General features: G+C 32.2%; 2 protein-coding genes across 2 annotated transcripts; both read right to left on the reverse strand.

Moving 5' to 3' along the window:
* Positions 1-14,811: 14,811 nt before the first annotated feature.
* On the reverse strand, positions 14,812-15,993 carry LOC137806988 (GATA transcription factor 15). Its single transcript, XM_068607395.2, has 3 exons — positions 15,584-15,993; positions 15,367-15,507; positions 14,812-15,283 (listed from the first exon to the last, which is right to left on the reverse strand). The coding sequence occupies exons 1-3, from the start codon at positions 15,683-15,685 to the stop codon at positions 15,038-15,040; spliced, it is 489 nt and encodes a 162-aa protein (XP_068463496.2). The 5' UTR covers positions 15,686-15,993; the 3' UTR covers positions 14,812-15,037.
* A 5,053-nt stretch (positions 15,994-21,046) lies between these two features.
* LOC137806989 (importin subunit alpha-2) lies at positions 21,047-25,620 on the reverse strand. Its single transcript, XM_068607396.1, has 11 exons — positions 25,147-25,620; positions 24,919-25,015; positions 24,718-24,809; positions 24,493-24,624; positions 24,224-24,409; positions 23,974-24,137; positions 23,568-23,646; positions 23,324-23,452; positions 22,083-22,210; positions 21,606-21,993; positions 21,047-21,508 (listed from the first exon to the last, which is right to left on the reverse strand). The coding sequence occupies exons 1-10, from the start codon at positions 25,357-25,359 to the stop codon at positions 21,624-21,626; spliced, it is 1,590 nt and encodes a 529-aa protein (XP_068463497.1). The 5' UTR covers positions 25,360-25,620; the 3' UTR covers positions 21,047-21,508; positions 21,606-21,623.
* Positions 25,621-26,296: the final 676 nt, after the last annotated feature.

Raw genomic sequence — 26,296 nt, forward strand, 5'->3', positions numbered from 1 at the left:
GCCTACCTTTGTAAAGGTAGTCATCCATTGCATAATGTAGTAGCCACCCTCATAACCTCTCGATTGTTTATAAGACTACAATTCAATATAAAATAAGAGTTAATATTGATATTTTGACAAACAATGAAGAGAGGAAGACAGAAAATTACAAACCTTTAGGTTCAACTATGTCAACTTTTGATAATTTGCACTCGATCGACCTTTACGTATGTTATATCCATGCCATGCCCTGGTAGAAAAAACCTTGTTAGTAGACGTTTAAGTATTATACGTATGTAAGTTCAAAATGTAATTACACTTCAACTATTTGCTTGAGATGTATGGTTGACTTCTTGTGAAGTGAACAAAATCACATAACTGTCTTATCAATTACAGATAACACAAGTAACTGCCACTGACCCGTACATCATTCATGAAAATAGATAGTAAATATTAAAAAGATGAAATACTAAAACTTGACAACTTACAATTGAACTTGCTATATAAGGGGGAAAAATATATTTAGTTTGCCTCTCCAATCAAAGTGTTGGTGATGTATGTTTGGATTTCAATCTTCTTCGCTTCAGTTGGATTAATGAAATAGGGATCCAAGAATCCATATACATGTTGATTCTCTCATTAATAGAAACACCAGAAAAATACCTACAAGTAATTAGTTATATTAATCAATAATTTAATATAATAAAGTAAATTGATATATAGGTGGAAGAGAGTTACATAATAAATAATTGAACGACAATTATATTCAGCTCCTGGTTGCCAACTACAAACTCTAGCACATCCAAAAAACTTGATGACTTTTCTACTGCAAGTGCATCGTGTTTATCAAGAGTGATCAAGTGCTTTGAAGAATTCAAATTATGCTTGGAAGAATCCAAATCATATGTGCTTGATGCAAGGTTGTGTTGCTGTTGTGTTTTGGGAGGGATCTGGGTAGTTTTATTTGTAATCCACTCCTTTGTTGAATCTAAAGCTAATGTGTTTTAAATCCTTTTTGAAATAACGTGTTTTTCAAACTAAGTGAAAAATAACCTGTTGTTTTGTCGAATCAACTGGTTGTTTTACTCTTAGGAGATTTTGAAAAGGTTGAAAACTGTTTAAGTTTGGTTGACTTAACTACCAAACCAAACAATCGGTTGTTTCGTGGTTTCAACCGATTGTTTCTTTGAAAATCCTAACAGAATTCTGTTTTGGTGGTTGAATGTGCTTTAAATGATTTCCAATTGAATACGCTCCTTCATTAAATGTTTTGACCAATCTTTGGAAAATATAAATAGTTTGTTTATGTTTTCAAACAAGAAAGAGAAACAGATTTGAGTTTTACAGTTGTGAAAGAGTTGATTCAAGATTTGAACATTCACATCAAAGCTTTGGTTTAAGAGTGAACCAGTATAAATTGTTGGTGTATCTTTCTCTTATCCTTAAACTCATTTATTTTTTTTTTACTTTTACTGGTATAAACAACCGATTGTTTCGCAGAAACAACCGATTGTTTTTTTGTTGCTTTGCTGTTTTATTGCTCTTGTTCTTGGCTAACCTAATTTTTGTTCTGGATTCATACAAAGAAGTTTGTTAAACTTTAAAAAGATTTCAAAAACTTCTCTTAAACAATTCACCCTTCCTCTCGTTTAAGGCCATATATTCTAACAATTGGCATCAAGAGCTTGGTACTTGAAAAATATTCAAGTTTGATCCTAAAATCTTTTTACTATGGTTGGAAAACTACCTTTTGAGGAGGGTGCTCCAATTAACAAACCAGCTTTGTTATGTGGTTTGAATTACAAGTATTGAAAAGCTAGAATGAAAATCTTTGTTGTATCTATTGATCAAGGAATTTGGGATGCAATTGAAAATGGTCCTTTCATTCCTAGAATTGAAAAGGCTGAATATTTTACTAGAAAACCTTGGTCCCAATGGACTAATGAAGAAAGTGAAAAGGCCAAATTTGATTGCATTGCCAAGAATATCATAACATCTTTTGTAAACTTCAATGAATTTTTCATGATTTCGCACTGTGAATCAACTAAAGAAATGTGGGACACTTTAGAAGTCATTCATGAAGGGACAAATGAAAATGAAGAGAAAGTGCTTAGCATGTTGTTTAAGAAACTCAGAAAATTCTTGAAGAAAGAATCAACAAAAGAAACTCATCCAAAAGGCTAGACAAAGAAGAGAAGAAAGGAAAATCAAGAAAAGCTTGCAATGATGACTCATCAAGCATATCTTCAAGTAAAGTTGAAAACACAAATCTCTGTCTAACGGCTAAAAAGGAAGATGATTCAAGCAGTGTAAGTTCTAGTACCTCCTTAAATGCTGAAAACTATAGTCAATTGCTTCAAGCTTATAAAGAAACTCATGAAGAAGCTAACCAATTGGCTCTCTTGAAAAATCGTTTGAAAGGTATGAACAACTGGCTTGAAAACGGAGTCAAAGCACTGGAAGAAGAATTGGAAAATTCAAAAACAGATTTTGAAAACCTTGAAATGCTTTACAAACATTCTTCTTGTAAGTGTGACTCTCTTGTTTGTGAAAATTGTGAATCTCTTGAAAAGAAGGTTCACTACCTTGTGAAAACTGTGGATAAGCTTTCAAAAGGCAAATCCAACTTTGAGAGTGTCTTAGCATCTCAAAATTGTGTTTTTGGAAAGGCTGGATTGGGTTTTAATCCACAAAACAAGTTTTCAAACTCTTTTTCAAAAGTGTCAGAAAAACAACCGATTGTTAAATCGAAACAACCGGTTGTTACATGTTTTTACTGCATGAAAAGAGGCCACTCAGTTAGATTCTGTAAAATTAGGAAATATTTTGTTCGTACAGGCTTTATAAGATGGATTCCCAAAAATTCTAAAGTTCCCAGTGATGAAAGTAATTCAAGACGACCCACATTTGTAAGGGGACCGAATCTTTGCACTTGAACTTGAATTTTGTAGGGAAAACTGATGGGAAACATGCATTAGTGGTATCTGGACAGTGGTTGCTCAAAACACATGACAGGAGATAAATCCAAGTTTGTGAGCATCATCTTCAAACAAGGAGGTCATGTAACATGTGGAGACAACAACAAAGGAAGAATTCGTGGAAGAGGCTCTATAGGAGACAAGAGTATCTTGCTAATTTATGATGTCTTATATGTGGAGGGACTAAAACACAACTTGCTTACCATTTGCCACCTACTTTGGTAAAACCCATTTTGCTGAGTGATTCATTGTTCAACTCTTGAGTTGACTTGACCAACTCAGATGTTTCATCTTCAAGGTTCACTTCAAAATAGAGTAGAAATTTAGAAACCAAAACAGCATATGGATAGTGATAGTCACTTAACCTCATAGCCTTTTGCATGTGCTCTTTGATGATGTGGATCCAATTGATTTTGATCTTCTTCATGATGCAGAAGATGTACACCAGATCCTCCTCAGTAAGAACAGAATGATTGCTCCCCCTTGGTGTTAGAATCCAAGTCACAATGAGGGTTAGCAACCTTTCATCAAGCTTTAGGCCTCCAACCGAGCAAGTCCTAACTTGAGCATGTTGGTTATTCAAGCAACTCTTGTAGTATTGGATTTTGTTGAAATCCTCCACTACTCCAAGATTTCCCTTGTTAATCTTGAGGCCAGAGTACTTAAGACCAGCAACAGCAGCCCATACCTCATGGGTTATCTCCATATCTACACCTTTTACATGAGAAACTAGGTTGTTTCCCTCAAACTTGAGATTTGTGTAGAACACCCTTATTAAATATGGGTAGATGTTTCCCTTCATCTCCAGGAACTTTCTGAGAGATTGATCTTTGAGCAGCCTCCTTACATTGTCAAGCTTTTGGCTTTTCAGCCAATCAAAGCACACAACCTTGGGGTTGTTTATCACTTTGGTGCTTGTTTCAAACCTATATCTCTCAATTAGATCATTGTCTCCAGAAAACCATCCTTCTAGTCTTCCTCCAGACCTTACAGCTCTGGTTTTGACTCTCTTTGAGGTGGGAGGAGTTGAGTCCATGATGGCAGAGAAGAAAACAGAGAAAAGCTCACTCACAGATTTTGCAAGAGATGTTGCAATTGGTTGTTCTTGTGGAAGAGATCAGCTGCAACAGATTTTATAGCAGTAATAGAATTAGAAAGCATTCAATGATATGAGTGGGTACCATATTTTCAGAGAGAGAGGACTTGACCCTGCCCTGCACAGAAAACGTCAGAAAAAGCTGAAAATCACATGGTCTTCACATGTGATCTTTGACTAGTCATTAAGGCTCTTGAATTTCCAAGATTTTGGAATATATTCCTTTATGACTGTTGTAACTTCTATCTGAACGTGATCAACTTTCAACACAGGTTCATTGACCAAGGATTCTCTCTTTAAATTGATCTGCAACAGATAGAAATTCAAAATAAAAATTAAATTGATTTCTTTACAATGTTGTCAGGCTCAAAACAATCGGTTGTTTCGAAGAAACAATCGGTTGTTTTTCTGCAGCAGTTAAAACTGATTTTGAATGTTAACCATGAGCAGAAAGAGTTCAAAGCAGATGAAGATAAACATTTTAAAGAAGATATTTAAGAATGAGAAAGAACTTAAAAACAGAAATTAAGAACAGAGAAAGGAAGGTCTTATCCTTTATATTGTTCTTTCAATGAGCCATGTGCTTTGTGATCAAGAAGCCTCTTTTAACTGTTGAGGGCCTTTGGACAGATGTAGAACAATGATTCAGCTTCAATGTTGGTCTTTTTCTTCCAAAAACTTGATCAGATGACTCAGTCCTTCACACTTTTTTAGAATTCTTGCACAAGCATGAGTTCAAGCAACAAGATTTGGTCCCTTCACAAATGTGGGTCAAATTGATTTCTTTTTCTCATTTGGAACCTCACATCCTTTAGGAATCCATTTCATGTAGCCCCTACGAATAGAGAACTTTCTTATTTTGCAGAATCTAACCGAATGGCCCTTTTTCATGCAATAAAAGCATGTAACAACCGGTTGTTTCGATTTAACAATCGGTTGTTTTACTGGCTTTCTTAAAAAAAATTGAAAACTTATCTTGTTGGTTCTGTGGATTGAAACCTAAACCAGCCTTTCCAAAAACACAGCTTTGAGATTCCAAGACATTCTCAAAGTTAGATTTCTCTTTTGAAAGTTTGTCCACAGTGTCAACAAGATAATGAACCTTTTTCTCAAGATTTTCACAATTTTCGCAAATGAGAGTGTCACACTTGCAAGAAGAATTTTTGAAATGATTTTCCAGATTTTTGAAATCATTTTTAGATTTTTCAATCTCATCTTCAAGTGATTTCACTCTCTTTTCCAGCCAGCTGTTAAGTTCTTTCAATCGGTTGTTTGAAATAACCAATCGATTAGCTTCATCATGAGTTTCTTGAAAAGCTTCAAGAAATTCACTATAATTTTGTTCATTTAAAGAAGCACATGAACTTACCTCACTTGAGCTACTTGATTCATCATCATCTTCAGCAACTAAGCATAAGTTTGCCTTTTCTTCCTTACTTGATGATGAGCTTTTATCATTATAAGCTCTTCTTGATTTACCTTTCTTCTCATGCTTCTTGAAGTTTCTCTTCCTTCTGTTGGGACATTTAGTTTTAACATGACCCTTCTTTTTGGATTCTGAAGAGATTCAGCAGAAGATTCTTCTTTTTTCATCAATGCACTCCTTGGATTCTTGTGATGCTCTTCAAGGGTATTCCACATTTCTTTGGCAGAACTACATTCTGAAACCTTGAGCAATTCATTAGAATCAAGTGCAGATACAATGATGTTCATAGCTATACAATTAAGATGTTCAGTTTCAAAGGAATCATTTTCAGATATAGGCATGAGATAGTTTTTTGTAATGACATTCCAGATTTTCCTATCTAAAGATTCAACAAAGAATTTCATTCTTATGCACCATAAATCATATTTCATACCACAAAACAAAGGTGGTTTGTTTAAACATGCACCTTCCCCAAAAGAAAACTTTTCAGCCATTTAAAAGGATTTTCGGATCAAACTTAAATAAATTTCAAGAACCATGCTCTGATACCAATTGTTAGAATGGATGGCTTTAAACTAGAGGGGGGTGAATGGTTTAAAGAGGGATTTCGAAAACTTTTAAGTCAAGAATGAAATTATCTCAAGAAACAATTGATAAGGAATCCAGTTTGCCAAAACAATAAGCAAAAACAACAGCACCAGAAAAACAATCGGTTGTTTCGCATAAACAATCAGTTGTTTATACCAGTAAACAAATATCAAAACTGAATTTAAAGAGATTAAGGATAGAGAGAATGCACACAGATGTTTATACTGGTTCACTCTAAACCCAGAGCTACATCCAGTCTTCTCAGGAACCACTGAGGAATTCCACTAAGCTATGAAACCTAGATCACTTACAACACAACTAAGAAAGTGACCTTGATCCCCTCAAGACACACACTTCTCTTGGCCAACACACCAACACTAAGAATGTTGATCTTGATCCCCTCAAGAACACACAACACTTCTCAACAAAACACACAAAAGAAACTTGTTCAACAAAATACAAGGATTGCACTTGTTACAGAAGAAAATCTGAAATCAATACAAGAAGAAATCTTATCTCACACTCTTTGATCAATCTCAATCTCTAAGCAATCTCAACTCTTTGAAATTCAGAAATTTGTTGTTCTCAAAAGATTGTTATTTCTCAAATTTTTTTTTCTGAATTTATTCAAAGATATTGTTTGTTATCAAATCTTAACAAACTTATTCATTGCATTTAAAGATTGGTGAAAGCATTAAAGACTGAAGCGTAAACAGTTAAAACATTTAAAGCTCAGTCAAAGCTAAAACAGTTTTTTCTGTTATGGTACCAAAACAAACAATCGGTTGTTTCCTCGAATCAATCGGTTGTTTTGGTTTTAACAGCTCAACCCTTTGAAAAACAGTTTTCAATCTTTTCTAAAAACACCTAAGTATAAACAATCGGTTGTTTCGACAAAACAATCGGTTGTTTTTCACTTAGTTTGAAAAACACTTTTCTTTTAAAAGATTGAGAATGCCTATGCTTTGGATTCAATCTAGAGTGGATTACAAAACTCAAACTACCCCAGATCCTAACTAAGACAACTCAGCAACAGCAAGCACAGCCAAGCATTCAACATCCTTCAAAGGGTTTGGATTCTTCAAAGCTTGAACACCACTTGGTTCAACATTCTTGACTCTCAAAATATCTCTTAAACTGTTTTCTATGCATAAAGTCTATTTGTGAAGACAAATATGGGGAGAATTGGTTGTGCTACTCTATTGTTTCTCTATAAACTGTTTCGAACTGTTAAATCTCTTTAATTTATGTTTTTAAGGTTGATTTTTGCTTCTACTGATAGAAACAACCGATTGAATCGAGGAAACAATCGGTTGTTTTTCTGATATAGTCTTGATTTTTGGCTGGTTTTTCTGCTTTAAGGTTTATGCAGAAAAATAGTTAATGTGCTATTCTAACCTGCTGTTAAAGATGCTCTGGTTTACATAAGTTTTGCTTTGCAGGTGCTGCTAAAGATTCAAACAAAGACCAGTACAAGCAACCAGAGATTTATCTTCATCAAATAGGGGGAGATTGTTGATCAAGAGTGGTCAAGTGCTTTAAAGAATTCAAATTGTGCTTTGAAGAATCCAAATCCTATGTGCTTGATGCAAGGTTGTGTTGCTGTTGTGGTTTAGGAGGGATCTGGGTAGTTTTATTTGTAATTCACTCCTTTGTTGAATCTAAAGCTAATGTGTTTTAAATCTTTTTTGAAATAAAGTGTTTTTCAAACTAAGTGAAAAATAACCTGTTGTTTTGTCGAATCAACCGATTGTTTTACTCTTAAGAGTTTTTGAAAAGGTTGAAAACTGTTTAAGTTTGGTTGACTTAACTTCCAAACCAAACAATCGGTTGTTTCGTGGTTTCAACCGATTGTTTCTTTGAAAATCCTAACAGAATTCTATTTTGGTGGTTGAATGTGCTTTAAATGATTTCCAACTGAATACACTCCTTCATTAAATGCTTTGACCAGTCTTTTGAAAATATAAATAGTTTGTTTATATTTTCAAACAAGCAAGAGAAACAGATTTGAGTTTTTCAGTTGTGAAAGAGTTGATTCAAGATTTGAACATTCACATCAAAGCTTTGGGTTTTCTAAGAGAATGGAATAAGATTACATTTGTATTGATTTCAAATTGTTCTGTAAACAAGTGTAATCTCTTCTCAACCTTCTCTATTTCTGGTGTTGTGTTGTCAAGGAGTGTTGTGTGCTCTTGAGGTGGTCAAGATCAATACTCTTGGTGTGTGAATTTCCAAAGTGAGTGTGTTTCTTGAAGGGTTCAAGGTCACTGCTTTGGTGGATTGTGTGTTGTAATCTGGTTTGATTACTTAGTGGATTACCCAGTGATTTTCTAGGGACTGGATGTAGCTCTTGGTTTAAGAGTGAACTAGTATAAACTGTTGGTGTATCTTTCTCTTATCCTTAAACTCATTTAAATTGTGTTTTTACTTTTACTGGTATAAACAACCTATTTTTTTGCAGAAATAACCGATTGTTTTTCTGCTGCTTTGTGATGACTTTTTACGGCAAGTGCACCGCGTTTGTCAGAAGTAATAATTGTCCCTAAGAACGAATATCGATCCCACAAGGAACAGTGAATTATCGAGTACAATATTCACGCTAAATATAACAATAAAAAGAGTTTGAAGTGATGATGTTGGCACTGATCAATAAGAAAACAAACAAAGAATTAGTTGCATCAATTGGAAAAATAGGATTAGGTTTCATCTCTTCCACTTTCATGTATTTTGATTAGCATGTTAATATTAAGTTCTTTGATTGAAATTGATGTCCGTAGAAAATTCATTTATATCGATCTCTCGCATATAAAATCCTTAAGAATGTTTCCTAAATATCGATCCCTCGCATATTTATAAAAACAACTTAGAATCACACTCAAACGTTAATGGCAATTAACATTTCAAGTCTATCCCTAGCACTCAAATATGCTAAGTATTGATGTTTAGGTCCAAACCCTAAAAATACCTTTCGGTCAGATTTAAGATTCTCAATTTGTCACGGAAAGTTAAAAGTAAAACAACAATACCAATAATCAATCAAGAACTAAATATTAATATATAAGATATCACCTCAATACATAAGAGTTTGAGCAGATTACTCACAATCCCAAATGGTAGAATTAGCCACGCATACTTCTAGCACCTTCCATTCTTCCAATTGGGTTACAATTCACTCTATGGTGTTTTCCTCTCAATCTGGCACACTAAGGTTGAGCCTCTAGCCCTCTATTTATCCTAGTTTTCTAGGGTTAGGTTGTTTATTGTGTCGCGCTAATGGGCTAAATGATAAAACATAAAAAGGGCATAATCTTTCTTTGCATCTTTTTCCATTTTGGGACCTTCTATCTTTATCTTTTTAGCTCAAATCATTCATTTTTAATCTAAATCTTCAATCCTCCCTAGAAATTTGAAATTAACACCAAATTTGGGAATAAAATACTCTTATTCAAATAAAGATTATAAACAATGTAAGAAGGTATAAATTCATAAATTATGGATTATTTTATATGTAAATTAGCAATAAATCCTCATAAGTGCCTATATTTTAATATGAAATATTACTGAAATTAGACACGTATCACTTTGCTGTTTTATTGCTCTTGTTCTTGGCTAACTTGATTTCTGTTCTGGATTCATACAAAGAAGTTTGTTAAACTTTAAAAAGATTTCAAAAACCTCTCTTAAACAATTCAGCCCCCCCTCTCGTTTAAGGTCATATATTCTAACACACCACAGTGTCAGAAGTAATAATTTGTCCCTAAGGACGGATATCGAACCCATAAGGAATAGTTGAATAATCAAGTAAAAGATTCACTAAATATAAAATAGAATAATAAAAGTATGTTGAGATTTGTTATGATGACAATGATTAATAAGAAAACAAGTCAAAAAGTTTGTTGCTTCAATTGGAACACATCCGTCATATATATGTATAGAAGGATATCCCTATTTCTTCTTAAAAAATGTCATCCCACGAAACCTCCACTGGGTTTGTACCTATAGCCTTAGCAATCTCTAATAAAGAGGCTATAGGATCGTCAATGAAAACCATATGCTTCTTTATTTGTGGACTTGGTTTCCAATGAGGTTGTTACAAAATAAAGAACATTTGTACATACACTTTAATCAACATTCCTTATATTTCACGAAATTTTGGTAGCATTTCGCATTGGTTTTCAGATGGCACGAAATGCAAGTAGTGAAATGAAATCTCTACAATCAAATATGCACTCGAAGGACAACACGAAATGTTATGAACAAAAATTATGTAAAATAGCAACCAATTCAATGGCGGAAGAACTTACAAAGAGCGCGAGGGAAGCATGCAAGAAAGCAAAGTGCAAGGAAGAAAGGTTCAGGGAATACATAAGCACGAGAGAGATCGAAAACGAGAAAGTGATGAAAGTGTAAGTACGAGATCTGGTTAGGGTAAAATAAAAAATAAAAAATCATAGATGACGATTTTTACTAATAATCATCGTCTATGCTGATTTGGAAAAATAGATTGCGATTATCATAAAACTGCGGTCTATGTGAGACTTATAGATGATGGTTCTCAACAGGAACCATAGTCTATGTATTCAGTCATAACTATAAACAACGGTTTACCCTGAAGTATATTTATTTTAATAATTAAAAGTGTCACCAAATTTTAATGATGATATTTAACTTTAAACTTAAAAACTTATTCTACACTAATGAGATAATAAATTACCAGAATTTAAAATATTAAAAATTAATTATTTTATTTATTTCTTTCAGTTTTTATCATTCTATCGTAACTCGTAACAACATCTATAAATAGATTTTGAAATGCAACACGCAGATATGACAATCTTGACTTAAGTTCATTTTTTTTATTCTATAGTCAAATATCACATCAAAATCATTTAAATTTAAAACACCAATAAATACTATTACCAGTTTACTTTTATTCTATTATCATTCTAATATTCTCATTTCCAATGTAAAAGTTTTATGGATTTAAATACGCATCTAACATGTATGAATAATTAAATTAAAAGTATTTATTATAAGCGATTAGATATTTAGATTCTTTAATCAATATTTGCCATTCGATTTCAAATAAGATATAGTTTTTCGCTATTAAAAAAACGAAGAGTTACTTTATTATTAACAAACTAAACATTTACACATTAATGTTAAGTAACCAAATTATATTAATGAAATAGTCATGAGATTTAATATATTTAAAAATAAATAAAAACTATCTTAAAATTTGCAAATAAAGAAATGGAGTGGACTTTTACAAATTAAAAAAAAACTTAATACATAAGAGAAAAGTAGCCCAAAATAAATTAAATGGCCTTTTAGTATTTCACCTCAAATGAAACAAAATAAAAATAAAACCAGTGAATAGTAGAAAATATATTTTGATAGTATAAGTTACAGATACTTGTAAAAGTATATTCTGTCTTAAAACTTATTCGTCTATTGGATGCTGCAATTGTATAATTTTAGTTATTTTATTAGTTTTTCATTAAATTTTTAGGTGATTTGGTTAATTAACATGGTGGATCATCCATCATGACTTCTCTCATGGTATCACATTAATAAAATTTATTAAATATTTAATAAAAAATAACCAAGTAACCAAATCAACACGATTGTAAAATACAATTATAATATGATTTAATTAACCAAAATCATACTATTAGTATTAACAACTAATAACCTAATTCTCTCCCTGTAAAGTTGAAAGAACAAAATCAAATAAGAAAAAAGTTTTTTTTTGCACTAACAATCATCTAACAATTTTTTTTAATAAAATATTATATTATAATAAAATAATATTTTTTTTAAATGTGATGAGAATGAAACTAGTGATAAGATATCAATGAAAGATGAAAGTAAACTTTGTTGATTTCACTATATTAACCTGTTTTAAATCAACATTTGAACTGACTATAGGGAAAATTAGTGACACAAACTTTGTGCTCAACAAATATATCTAATTATATAATTAAACCTTACTTTACTTTAATAATCAGTATTATTATAAGAAAATTATTAAATAGTAAATAAATTTAGAAAAAAATTAAATACTATTTAAAAACTAAAAAACTATTAATATATAGAATTATTTTTATTAAGAATAAAAATTTATAAATTTAATTTTAAAATAATATCTAAATTAACTATCAATATTTTAACAACTAATATTTTAATTTTAAATTCGCTTCTACAACATTAACGTAATAGTTAAATATTAATTTATAAACTATTTTAAATATTAATAAAAATTAATTTATAAAATAATTTTTAATTTAGTTAAAGTAATAATTAATTATTTTGATTCTAAAATTAACTTTTATTTAATTATTTTTATTAGAATATGGATTGGATCTTCCGACAAAAGCTCAAAAAAATCACCAATTATGTTTACCTTTCACTGCTTCTATTCCACTGCCAATTCGTGCTAGTTTCTCACAGTCATCATCATTCAGAATATTTCTCAAAAACAATACCTAGCCCTACACCTCTTTGACATGCAAAAAGAAAACATGGTATATTTATTACGACTAAATTAAGCACAACAAATAGTAGATATATTATTAAGATGCATCTTGACAATTATTGTGTTCATTTGAATGAAATCATTAATTATGTTGCAATATTAAAGGAAGATATGCCATGTCAGCTAGTACATAAGCTCACATTGACAAAACTTGACCACTACCTCATAAATTTTCCAACAATAATGAACTGTTAAGACAGCACCACGTTGTACGATGTTTCTGATTCATATCATAGCAATGGTCAAATAACTGCAACTTGCACAAGTAGCTGTATTTGTTCTTATGTTTTTATGCAATAAGTTCTGCACTTAAAGGAAGATATACCAAGAGAAGAAAAAGAATAATGAGATCAAATGAGTAATGTAATAGAGAAGTGCAGAAGCAATGAACATGGATAAAATTAGTAGAAGTTTGAATATAAATGGCATTATTCTGTGCTGGGATAGCAAAGCACTGGATAGACAACAGGAATACCAAAACCAAATTCAATTATTGCTTACTGTACCCTCATAAAATGATGGGGGGAAAAGGTTCATCTTTATTATCTGATTTTATCCCAACCATTAATACTATAAATTTTTTACTATGTTTATAGATGATTCACATGGCTATGGCTTCAAACTTGACTTTGGTTTTATTTTATCTGGATTCAGTCATGGTAACGAATATAATGTATTTGGATAACACAAGTGTCAATTCTATTTCACAAAATTGGGATAATATGATGAAAAGGAATATAAATAAAGATTTCTGGTTTTGCTTTGATTATTTTAACCATAAAACTAATAGAAAAACACAGCAATGATTTTTGTGAAAAGCACACCTATAAAAGTAATGTTATATCATATAAATTGTCCTTTTCATCCAATTAAAAAAGGACAACACTTTAAGCAGTTAGGTTGTCGCCAATTTAGTATAAAATTGTCATATGAAACCCGTTTTTTCGTATTTAAGTCAAATAAAATTGTCATTCAAAATTCACCATTGTAGTCAAAGTAGGAAAGCAATTTGGAATGAGTAAAAATGGTTGAATTTCAATACTAACAGCATAAACAAAAGTTAGTGATTATTTAGTTTATAAAAAAAAGATTTCAAGTTTATTTGGTAATAATATTTGATTGTTGGTATTTTCTAATATCTTAATAATTACTTGGGGATGGTTACTCTCTATCTCAATTTAGACATTGTGACAATTTTTTTAAGGAGGTCAAAGAGAAAAATCAAACAATAGACAAGAGAAGGAGAAATAAGATTGCAGTGTGAGAGCCGCAAAATTAAGTCAAAAGAAACTGATGGCAAAGCAAATAACGCTTATTTATATTAATGAATAAAACCTCACCCCATATTTGCACTTCTTTTTCTCTCTACCTTTATTTAACTTGTGTCTCCATATGCTCAACATTGAAAAAGACGCATTTATTAGTTCACATTAAAACAAATAGTCAATCCTGACAAAGACACTGTTAATCTTCTAAACATAACTTCTAAAATTTTCTTAAATTATACAAAAACTTCAATTTTTTTAAAAACTTTTTTTGAAAAGTATTATATTACCCTTTTGCTATAATATGCATGCATCTACCAATCTAATTTAGTCTAAAACTTAAAATGTGATCATATACTTCTAAAAAAAGGAGTCAACTTTTGTACAGTAAAAAAAATGAGTGAACTTTTTGTACTCCAGAAATGTAGTAACAGAGAGGCTGTTTGAAATAATAATAATACTCATTGAAAGGCTGTTACACAGGTTTATAATAATAATAATAATACTGAATTGGTAAATTGATTAAAAGGTAGTCCTCTGTCCAAAAAAGATATTAAACTAGCGGGAACTATGAATTTCACCTTCCCTCCTCTTTCAAATTTCTTTCCTTTTTCCCCCAAATTTGCAACCCCTCCAACCCTTTTCCATAAATAACAAATCAAATAAACAACTTACCTATTATCATTGGTTCAATTACATAATTTGAATGACCCGCTTTAAAATTTGGGAACCAAAATAAACGCTCCAATTTTAGTTCACAAATTCATAGATCATAATAAGTTGGGCATTTGATGAGCAATGTTTGGTTTGATAGATTCGAATTTAGTGAATTGGCGAGTTGAATCGTTGGTGGAATTTTCCTTGGAGGGCACCGACAAGTAGTGATGTATGGTATATAGTAAGGTGAAAGAAAAGAAATGTTGAGACAAGGAAGAAGAAGATTGAGAAATAGTGGACTAACTATATTACCAAAATTGGACTTGAATGATTTCATTTCTTACAACTGTTGACAACCAACCCATACACTCAATCACTCAATAGAGAAGAAAACTAATACATATACAATTCGGAAAAGGTTAGGGGAACATCCTAAAACAAAATCTAGATTTCTCCTTAATAATTCTTCTTCTGCATCATCTTCTACATCAATAAAATGATTAATTTGATTCAAGCATAAACGGATCCATACGAGAGCGACATCAAAAGCACCGCAGCTTTTTCTTCCTCCCCGAGCTTCTTCCAATGCGATCGGTGCAACAAAACCTCCCTCCCCAACGCGCCGCCACCTATTGCGGCGGCCCCGGCGCCGCCACTCCTCTTCCCCTTTCTTCCGTCCTCGTTGCTCCCCTTGCTTATCCCCAGAATTGCTCTCTTCTTCTTCCGGCTTCTGATCCCGCAGGCGTTGCACAGAGACTGAAAAAAAGCGATAAGAAGGTGAGATCAAGGGTTGGTGTGAGTCCAGGTGGCGCGATCTGGTAAATGGAGAGTGTACTGACCTTAGGCCCTGCAGGACCGCCCCTCCAGAGAGGGGTCTTGGTGGTGCCGCAATCGGCGCAGGTTTTCTTCTGCTCATTGTTGCTGCTTGGACTGTTCCCCGAGGAAGGCGCGTTAGGGTTTGAGTCCTCACCCTCCGATCCCTGCACAACAACCTCCATTAATCAAACAAACCCTAATCAGAAACCCTGAAACCACTACACGAAGGCTAACACTCACTTTTTCAGTTGGATCCACCATTCCGATCTCCGAGACCTGAGATTCGATTGGATTCCGAGAACACCTCTCGATTTGGCGGCACCAGAGCGAGGGAAGAAGCATGCAGAGGAAGCAGAGTGATAGAGTGAGTGTGGTGAGAGAGAGAGAGGTAGAGAGAGAGAGGGAGAGAGAGAGAGAGAGAAAGAGAGAGGGAAAAAGAGAGTGAGAGAGGGAATCGAATCGAAACGACGACGCTCGCAACGCAGACACACGCGCACCAGCCGCAGCAGATCTAATCTTAAAACACCAGAGCTTTATAAATGGGATGGCAAAACCCTAACTCATCCCTCCGCAAATTACCAGAATGCCCCTTCCCTCCTCTTCTTTTCCCTTCACCCGCCAAAACCCACAAAATCATGAAAAACGCGCCATGCCTTTCCCTCTAAACCTTTTCTTAATTCCTCTCATTATTACCATTTCTTAATTATCATCAATTTTCCTTCCAACCCTTCCTCCTTCAATGGACAATTACTCATTTTCATTATTCCCTCCCCTCACATTCTTCAAACATTAATCACTCAATTCATATCATTTTATACTTTTAAAAACCTTAATGTAAGGCCAAACCAACCCTAAACAACAACATCTTCTCACCAGTCTTCAACTTCTTTAAAAACTTTAATGTAAGCCCACATTCTATAGGTATATATATATAGAGAGAGAGAGATAGAGAGAGGTTTGGCTTTCATATTCTTTCTCTCATTCTTGTATTTATGAAAACAATAAATTCTCAAGGTAAGTGATGTTCAGGTCATTTCTTTTGGAACAAAAACTCCTTCCCTACTCATAGGGTAAACATGTCTGTCTCCATATATTTTCCATTTCATTAACAGATAAAGGTTATAAGAACTTCTTTATGTCTTCAATCTATTAAATTAGTTTTGATCATTTTTAATCCAAGATTAACAAGTTAGGGACACTACTGGAAGAATATTACAAGTAGTGCATCTTTTGCCCTTGTCTTGGCACCCATGATTGAATCCAAAAGAGTTGTATTCTTGTTTGACTATTTTTATTGTAACTAAAATGTGGTCAAACATGTCAAAACTTCAGTCTATTTTGAAGACCTTGGTTAATATTGTACATGTACCTCTATAAATAGTGAAGTAAGACTTCAGTTTGTTTGTTCAAAATAAATTGAAACAGGGAAAATGACATAAAAATATCAAAATTTATGTGAGACTGGAAAAAAAAAATAAGCACAAGTTGTATGTGCCTTATTCAAAATTTATGTCAACCACGTAAGTATGTCGTTGTCAAACTCTTGGCTGATGATAATTATAGTATGTAGGTTATTGAGCTTAATTAAACTATCATGAGAAAAGTTGATAATTTTTTCTATCAATAACAATAACAAATGCCAAACAGAAATCAGTACAATTTGTGTAAATAGATAGATATTATATATTTATCTTACTAAAAATATAAATAATTAGTAACTACTGAACTAATAAAATTATTACTCCTATAGAGTATCACACCTTAAACTTTTAAACATACATATCAAATACTTTACAAAATAATGAGCAACTTTTTATTAAAATTGCATGAAGAAAAGTTTGTTCTGGCATTATTTTTTCTGTGGGTCTTATTTCTCACCTTCCCAATTGTCATTTTTGCTTCCCACCCTCCCAAATGTTACAATCATTTGAACTTTGAAGTTGTGGTGGAAAAAGGGTATCCCTTAAATAACTCACTTGTTTATTGCATTGGAATTTCCACTTATCAGTGGCATGCTTCCTTTGTCTGTGAAGGTTTCGTTTTAGGTTGTTTTAGTATCTTAACATATTGCTTGAAATCCAAGAACAAGATAATTAGAAAAACATACACACCCTTTGGAAGTAATCACTCATTACCTAGGGCTATGTTCTTCAAATGTGCAAAAAAACAAACATGACACATATATTTTAGTGGACCATCTCATACATTCACTATCTCTCACATTACTATATGATCGAAAGTCATTATACAGTATATATCATGTTTTTGCTAACACATGCCTTGATACATCAACACAACCTCATGCCTAAGTAACGAGGTCAAATCATGTTTAAACGAGTTTCGTCACACTTAATATAAGATTAAAAGTAATAATTGTGTTAGTAAGAAATAACACTATCTTTTAAATAGATTCATTACATTAAAAATACGTATTTAATAATAATTAAAACTTATGCCAAATTATACGCCTGCTTCACATAAAGGTTGGTCCACGGATCAACTCATATAAAAAATATTTTTTTAAAAATTAATTTTTTAAATAAAAGTTCTAAATAAATTTTTTTTTTATTTAGATGCATTAGATAAATAATTTTAAAATATTATTCTCACGAGACATGCATAATAATATGTAAGTAAAAATTTTGGAATGTAATATATGAAACTGTTGAAAAAAATATGAAGATGTGAAAGAAATTATTAGATTTTTATGTTATGCAGATCAATATGCTTAGTTGAACTCGTTTTATCATCCTTAATAGAAATACCTTTTGTAAATACTATATTGCTAACCAAGATCAAAACTGAAAACCAAATTTCTTAGTAGTTACCGCTAACCAAAACCAAAACTGATGACAAAATCTCTTAGGAGTTGACGATGATGATACCCACTCTCAAATTCTCAAACCCCAATAACAATACTATTTACAAAAGATGAAAAAAAAAAGGGTATTTGAATCCATTATAATACATGATAGTTGTTTGTTGGAACTAATTTGAAAGGAAAAAATTGAAAATATAGAATTAAAAAATACGTACAAATGTGGTGAGAAAGAAGTGGAAACTCAATTGACTTCCAAGAATAAGAGAGAGAAAGAAAGAATATAAAAAATAATGTGCATAATTGATTATTTAGGTGTTCGTTTTTGTTTTTCTATTTTGTCTTTATACTGTAATAATAATAATTATTAAAAATAATATTAAATAAATTTAATAAATAAATAAAATTATTGATACTATATAAAATTATAATAAACTTAATTAATAAATAAATAAATAAATTAATTAATTTAAATTTTCATGTTTTATAAAAAAATATTTTAAAATAGAACTTTTTTATTTATTAAAAGTTAACAATATTTTTTATTTTAATTTAAATTTTATTTTAACTCTAATTTATATTAAAAAAAGTATTTCTATATCAAATTACCTATAAATTATTTTAAATGTATACAAAGTATTTTATTATTTCAATGACATCTATTACAAAAAATTTACTTACTTTTTTGTGAGAAAGAATAAAAGAGACTAAAGAGAAACAGGAAACAATATGTATTATTGAGAGAATGAAAAAATATTACACTTATAATTAAAGAACGAGAGAGAAAGAGCAATATACATACATATATACATACATATATATATATATATATATATATAAAATAGACTATTGACTAATAGTTTGTAAAACTTTATTTATTTTTTTATTAATTTAAATAATTTCATCCTTTTTCCCTTTTTCCTTTGTTTTCATCTTTATTTAATTCAAGCAAAGCGTTAGAGTTATGCGTCATCAGAACATTTTGACGTTGAATGTATCTTTTTTTTTATCTACTTTTTCTTTCTTTTGAGAAAAAAACCTGCAAAAAGACGATGACAACAGATAATGGTGGAAGAGTTTTGAGAATTATTTTGTCAAAACTATTTAATATAATAACTATTAAAGAGGTGAAGTGTGAAAACTGAAGTGATAGAATGAATATATAAAAAGATGAGGTTTCGAAACTGAATTGATATGATGAGAAAAGAAACTGCAAATAGTTGAATTGATCTTGATTTAAAAGTTATAGTTCATAATTAAATCTGCTTCGTAAAACAATCATTTATTCTTACATCGACACATGTATGAAATATTAAGTACACAAACAAGAGAATAAAATGTCTAAATAGAAAAATCATGAGCTTTTGTAAGGGGAGAAAAAAAATCAATTTTACCAAATAATTGCAAAATAATATTCTTTTAGTAATTTGTGTTTTTTTCCCCTCTTTTATATGAAAGAGGTTGAGGAAGATACTAGAATGAAGTGGAAACAAGAAAAGAGAAGACTAATAACTAGGAAAAGACACAAGTTTGTCTTGGCCAGTGATTCGTGCAACAAATGGTTGACTCATATCAACATTCTTAATAAACCAAAACTGTTGACACATCACATAAAGTTTGGTTGGTATCTTGAAACTTGGAGTTCTGAAAACATAAAGTAAACTATCTACAAAATTAGGATATAAACGATCTATCTTGTATTCATTTCTTAAAAATGAAACCATTTTTTGCATCATAAAATTAAAAAAATAATATAAAATTTATGAAAAAATAATAAACATTTTAGCATGAAAAACGTTTTTCAGATAACATATAGTTTATTTTTACTATTTTCCTACTCATTCAAATATTCATTCAAGATAATCTTTAATGATTGTTTTATTTATCCAATTTATTTATATCATAATTTCATTATCTATCTATTATAGTTTATTAGGATGTGTGTTAGTTTTATTCAAGTATCCTTTTCATTTCAATAAATTTGAACCCTCTTTTGTCCAATATTTATAATTTAAACGTACTACTTTAATGCTTAAATTAACGTCAACCTAGATTGTTGTAGACTTTCGGGTTTTTGTAGTGTAAATTGTATGTTAAACAAGCTTTTCCTCAAATAAATCTATACTGAACCATAATTTATTCTGATGATTGAATTGAATGATTTTAAAAAAATAAAATCCAACGAGTTATAGTAAATATGGCTAATTAATTATGCATGGTATCTTTATGAATTCATATTACGCAAATGATAGATCAATCAAAGTGTTAAAGTTTATAATAGACCCTCCCTTCTGATCGAGTTACCTTGTGAAGCCACCATTTCTACCTTCACGTCTTGATTCCACCATTTGTTATTTTTTAAATTATCCGAGTAGATATTTTTATTTACTGACATATTAAAACCCATGTCTTAAACTTTAACTTTGTTAACATAGTTTATTCTACATATTTTAGGGATTTTTAAAAATAGGATAAATAAAATAACATTCATATAAAATTGGAGACCAACAAATAAAAAAATTCAACAATTTAATCTCAAATAACTTTAATAAAAAAATATTAAACAAAAGATCAATCCACTGGCTCTTAATTGGTTGAAGGGTCGAGATACGCAATAGATTTTGAATTATAGAAACAGGTAGAATGAGCCACCAGATTCAATCCACTTTGATATCTATAATAACGTCACACTCTATTCGTACAAGTTATTAATACTATCAAATTTTAGTGTTAAAAGTAATGTTATGATGTATGTAGAGTCTATTTCACCTGTCACCATTGGGACAAATTAGTGTAGAGCTTAAACTTATTACACCTTTCCTAGCAAATTGGTAATCATGATTGCCCAAAATATATATGAACAAGCAAAAAGCTTGAAAACCACGTACAAAAATAACACTAATTTAAGATTCAAATTTATAGTAGACCATAAAATTGGTTTCGGAAAAATATATTTACCCAAATCAAATACTGACCCCAGTAAATCTTTACCAATACAACTATTGACTCGATAAAAGTAGCACCCAAAGCCGCATTGAACAAAATCCCCTCGGCATATGGCCTGTGTCCCTGCCACAGCAACATACAAAATCCCTTCCAGATATTTCTCACCAGCATTATATATTTTTAATACAGTAAACACTGCTGAAGAGGTCATTATGCTGCTGTTAATCCACCAGTGCCTTCTCTACTTGGACATGGTAGCTAAACTGACCTTCCCCGGCATCTCATAAACCACGAAGGAGACACTAGACCAGACTGTAAGCAGACACAAGGAGCAATAACTGACCCACCAGGACTTTATCCCAAAAGTCATCCGGCATAAACCTACTTCATCCAACAAGCCCCTACAAATATTGGAATTAAATAGTTTAGAAATAATGCCGAGGCTTGTCAAAATTATACATATGATTTCTGGTCTAAAATGACATGTAAAGCATTAACCTTGTCAGGAAAAGGTCCTCAGCTGAAGTTGAATCCACCAGACGGGACTGGGAGTTCACTTCCAAAAGCAAAATCAGGTTGAGCACCCTCTCCTGAAGGTAGGGTCTCGTCTTCATCTTCCAACCAGTACGTTTCAAGAATTTTAACAGCCTTTTCGTAGATTTCGTTGTTGTCATGACTCTGCAGGTTTTCAATCTTCTCCAATCCCTCAGCATCGTCTATCATCTGTGCATACAAGTTGACATCTCCAGTGTTACCTAGGCTCTTCTCAGCTTCTCCAACCTTCAGAATATTCTCTAGGCCTTCTAAACAGACAGTGACAATTCTTGGATCCGGACAAACAAGAAGATCACAAAGAGGCTTTATGCAACCCTGAGCAACCAAGTACCTTAAAAATACCATAAAAATAAGTGAATGCCATCATAAAGTCATAAAAAGTGACTTTTAAAGAACAACCAATCACCAGAAAGCACATACTTAATCTGGTCATGAGTTCCACCAGATGTAGCATTTGAGACTGCCCAGGCAGCTTCCTTTTTGATGTCAAACTCAGCATTTTGAAGAAGATTGACAAGGGGGGCAACCAGACCAGCTTCAATAACAGACTACGGAAGTTTTTTCAACAAACAAAATGAGTAAATCTTGTGCTTTGCAATAATAGTGTAAGCATAAATAATGAATGAGAAGGTTTATTATCTTATTGGTAAATTGTAAGATTAATGACAATAATTAAGATTCACATATATAGTCAACAAGGTCATAAAAAAGCACAGTATCATTACTCATGATCATGAAATAACAATAAACTTAAATCTGAGAACATTTTAACACGAAGGAACATATCAAAATATCAATGGGTAAACCAGTTATATTAATCTCTTTTCTCACCCAATAATAGAACAGCAAAGAACACAAGAGTATAAAGATAGCCTCATCAAAGAGGAGAGACAAATATAAAAATACAAGCACTGAGGCAGGAGACCGCTAACCAGCAGGACAGGACCTCTCCAAATAATGAATGCAACCAGCAATATAATAGGAGACAGAAGAACTGTGCAGCATGGGAGACAGAATGGAGAAAAAAGTAGGGTTTCTTTCTAAAATAATTCATGTGGGTCATATAAGAAGGTTCAGATTGATTAATTCGCCATTTTGCCTCATTTTTTATAAAAAAGAAAAAGAATAAGGCATTTTCAGAACCAGGTCATGCACAATCTGGCTCCAATTACAAGTGCCATGCAATCAGCTCACGAACTGAATTGTGTGATGCAGAAAACTTATAGCAATTCAGGAACATTCAGGCAATTCAGCACCCAAAATGATTCAACAACCTATGGTTGTTATTGAAACCTAAAATCACATGAAATCACAATTCTTGCAATTTTGGCAACACACACACACACACAAAGCCCTGCTTTCAGCAGTTAAAAAACAAAGCTCAACACCAAACAGCTTTGTATTTAATAGAAAACCACTTTTTTTTCCTTGGGGAAGGTAGGCCAATCATCACACTTTCCTTGGTTATAATTCCACCATATTTTCACCTTAACTGTGCTTATTGTGCATAATGAAAGAAGCATAAAAAAATCTACAATAACAAGCTATAATCAAATGTTCTCAACGAATCAATTCAATTTAACATGTATACAAATTCAAGACAAAAAATCAGAAAAAGTATAACCTATAAAAACAGTGACAATTGGGCTTTGCCGGCTTACCTGTATCTGTTCCTTATTTCCAGCAGTAATATTTGATATAGTCCAGCAAGCTTCTTTCTTGATGCTTTTTTTATGATTATGATTCAACAGGTTCAGAAGGCAAGGGAGCGCACCATGATTGATAATAGACTGATGGAACAAAACAAAAAAATCCACCACAATTAGGAGATTATTCGAAGAACAATGTTGAACAAGAAAATAAATAGTATCAAGAAAATTACTATAAATGTTGACAAGCCATTACCTGAGTTTGCATGTCATCTCCAGTTACAATATTTCCCACAGTACGAAGAGCAGGAATTAGCACCGAGGGAGATTGGTTCCTGAAAAACATTCATAAAAAGTTAAGGCACAACTAGCACAGTAGAATCCATTTAAACAGGTACAGTAGAACATAAATAGAAAGAAAAAGATTTTAAGAATTTAGTTCAATTGATTGAACATGATGCTTAGGTTGCTATAGACTTTTTGGTTCGAGTCTATAAAAAATAGAAGAAAAAGTGTGGTTGTTACAAACTTTGATGAATAAATTTTGTATAACGTGACTACAATGTGATATATCTGTATGGCACACGCATGTTATAGGTTTGATAGATAGGAGATATAGAGTTATGACTTGAATAAACAGGTACAGTAGAACGAGTACTCACAAGAGTAGCTGCACCAATGTGGGACATACACGTGCCTCAATAACTGCTTGAATCTTGTCATTCGGGCCGTCAGAAAGATATGATAATGCCCAGCAAGCATCTGTCAAAACTTCTTCATCATTGGAGAAGATCAAGCGCTCAAGTGCTGGAAGTGCTGGTCTCACCTGTCCATTAAATATTATCAATAGGAATACGGTAAAAGACGCTATCTCGAGCTGAATGAACCAATAAAGAGATAAAACGACATTACCTGTTCAAATGGAGGCTGTGGCTTACCCCTACAAAAGTTAGATAATGTCCATGTGGCATTTCTTAACATTGAAAGTTTTGCATGTTCATTCAACTGAGCCAATAGTGGGACGAGGGCGCCATGGCTGAGCACTAGATCTCGACACCTAGGGGAGTCACCAGCAACATTTCCCAAAGCCCACACTGCCTAGAATTTTCAGGGAATTAATGTTTCAGTAAAATTAAAAAGGCAAGATGCATGTGCTGCCCCAGCCACATTCAAACACATACCTGCTCCCGAACATCATCACTGGGCGAACTAAGCAGCTTGACAAATATAGGAACTGCCCCATGATCAATGACCACCTTAGTGTTCTCAGAAGTTCCAGATGCAATGTTTGTAAGAGCCCACGCAGCCTCAAACTAAACAAACAACAATCAACATAAATAAGTAACAAATTTCAACCACGAGGAGAAACGCAAGCATTAAGATGCAGTTCAAAAGGGTCCTCGAACCTGAAGTTGAGGGAAATCCTCCCTGACAAGAAACTCAACAAAACGCGGAACAACACCAGCTTGAATAACTTCCTCAATCGGAGGGCTTCGTTCTATAGCAAAAATCATTAACCACACGTTAACACAGAACCCCAGCAATATATGCTACTAGGCCATCAACAACTAGAATTTAGAAGCACGTTATTCACAAAGCAGAGTTACCAATTGAAAGCAGCTTGCGAAATTGCGTAGTGGCTTCAAGTTGAAGATTATTATCATCCGACCAAACTCCAGCAACCATCGCCGGAAGACTCTCTAACTGCACAAATAAATAACCATAAAAATTGGTTCTATGACGAACTATCATCGCAGTATCAAAGCACGCGATCAAACCCTAATTCGCACAAAAGCAATATACAGAAAGCAAAAGAATGCAAAGAGACGATGTACCTTCTTGTCAACAGTGGAAGCCTGAAGAGGAGCCGGAAACTGTTGCTGAGCTTGGAGACCTTCGCGACGTTTCTTCTGCAAGCTCTCTTCGCGCTTGCTCTTTCGGATCTCGACCATATTATCCTCTCTTCGGCGACGACCCTCGTCAGCATCAACTGCAACCTTGTAACGGTTGCGGCGAACCTCGGTTCTGGCATTTGGCCTGAGAGACATGGTTTGGGTGGAAATGGGATGGGTGAAGAAGAACAGGGGAAGAAGAATTTGAAAAACCCAAACCCTAGCTAGATACTTGATACTACAGATTAGATTGGATTGGATAGTTAGGTTTATGTAATGTGAGGGTTTGGATCTTGGATCTAAACCTTCGCGCTCGATGCGGGTTATGGATCCAAGCCATGGGTCCTCAATAATAAATCATACCACAATCATAATGCGACCTAATGTTTTAAACTTTCAACGGTCATTTCATCCAACAACTAAATTATTTATTCATCATTTACATTTTCATTTTCCATCTCATTAAATTAATATAAATAATAACATACGGAGATTTAATATTAATGTTAACATTATACTTTTTAAATTATAAATAATCATATCGCAAATTTATTGATTTTTATAATAATAACTCGTATCCCTCACGGTTTCTAACTTATTAATTCCGTAACTTCACATAAATAAAGTAAGATAGATTTATGTTTTGCAATAAATCTTTATTTATCTTTTTTAACTCAAAGTTTCAACTTAAAAAAAAATCAAAATAAATTAATATTATTAAATATAATAGAAATCGATGGTTTGATCAAGTAAATTTTTAAAATCTTTCAAACTAAAAACTTGAGTGGCTCCATGCCAATATTTCATAACAATAATAAATCGGTTTAAGATTTCATTCCGTCATGTAAATCCATAATTTGGTTCTTTATCAATTTTAAATAATCACCATAATAATTTATTTATTTATTTTTAATCTCTTCATTAATAATTTTGTTAACTAATTAATTCTTCAAAGATGCATTATTTTGTGGCCTCGCTTCAATTTTCTATTGAAGAAATTTGAGAATTGTGTTCCCTACTTATTTTAGTTAACTTATGATTCTTTTTACTGAAGTAAACTTATTTACAACACTTCAATTATAGTTTAAATTAT

Source organism: Phaseolus vulgaris, chromosome 3 (assembly GCF_051622355.1).
Source record: "Phaseolus vulgaris cultivar YP4 chromosome 3, ASM5162235v1, whole genome shotgun sequence".
Taxonomy (NCBI): domain Eukaryota; kingdom Viridiplantae; phylum Streptophyta; class Magnoliopsida; order Fabales; family Fabaceae; genus Phaseolus; species Phaseolus vulgaris.

What these genes read in the sequence shown, in the direction of transcription:
- LOC137806988 (XM_068607395.2), bottom strand. Translation starts at nt 15,685, where the DNA reads ATGCTTCTTCCCTCGCTCTGGTGCCGCCAAATCGAGAGGTGTTCTCGG. An exon ending in TGGTGGATCCAACTGAAAAA is followed by an intron (nt 15,508 to 15,583) that starts GTGAGTGTTAGC and finishes GTTGTTGTGCAG; the next exon opens with GGATCGGAGGGTGAGGACTC. An exon ending in GCGGTCCTGCAGGGCCTAAG is followed by an intron (nt 15,284 to 15,366) that starts GTCAGTACACTC and finishes GCTTTTTTTCAG; the next exon opens with TCTCTGTGCAACGCCTGCGG.
- LOC137806989 (XM_068607396.1), bottom strand. Translation starts at nt 25,359, where the DNA reads ATGTCTCTCAGGCCAAATGCCAGAACCGAGGTTCGCCGCAACCGTTAC. An exon ending in TCGCAAGCTGCTTTCAATTG is followed by an intron (nt 24,810 to 24,918) that starts GTAACTCTGCTT and finishes TTTTTGCTATAG; the next exon opens with AACGAAGCCCTCCGATTGAG. An exon ending in GGAACTCATGACCAGATTAA is followed by an intron (nt 21,994 to 22,082) that starts GTATGTGCTTTC and finishes GGTATTTTTAAG; the next exon opens with GTACTTGGTTGCTCAGGGTT.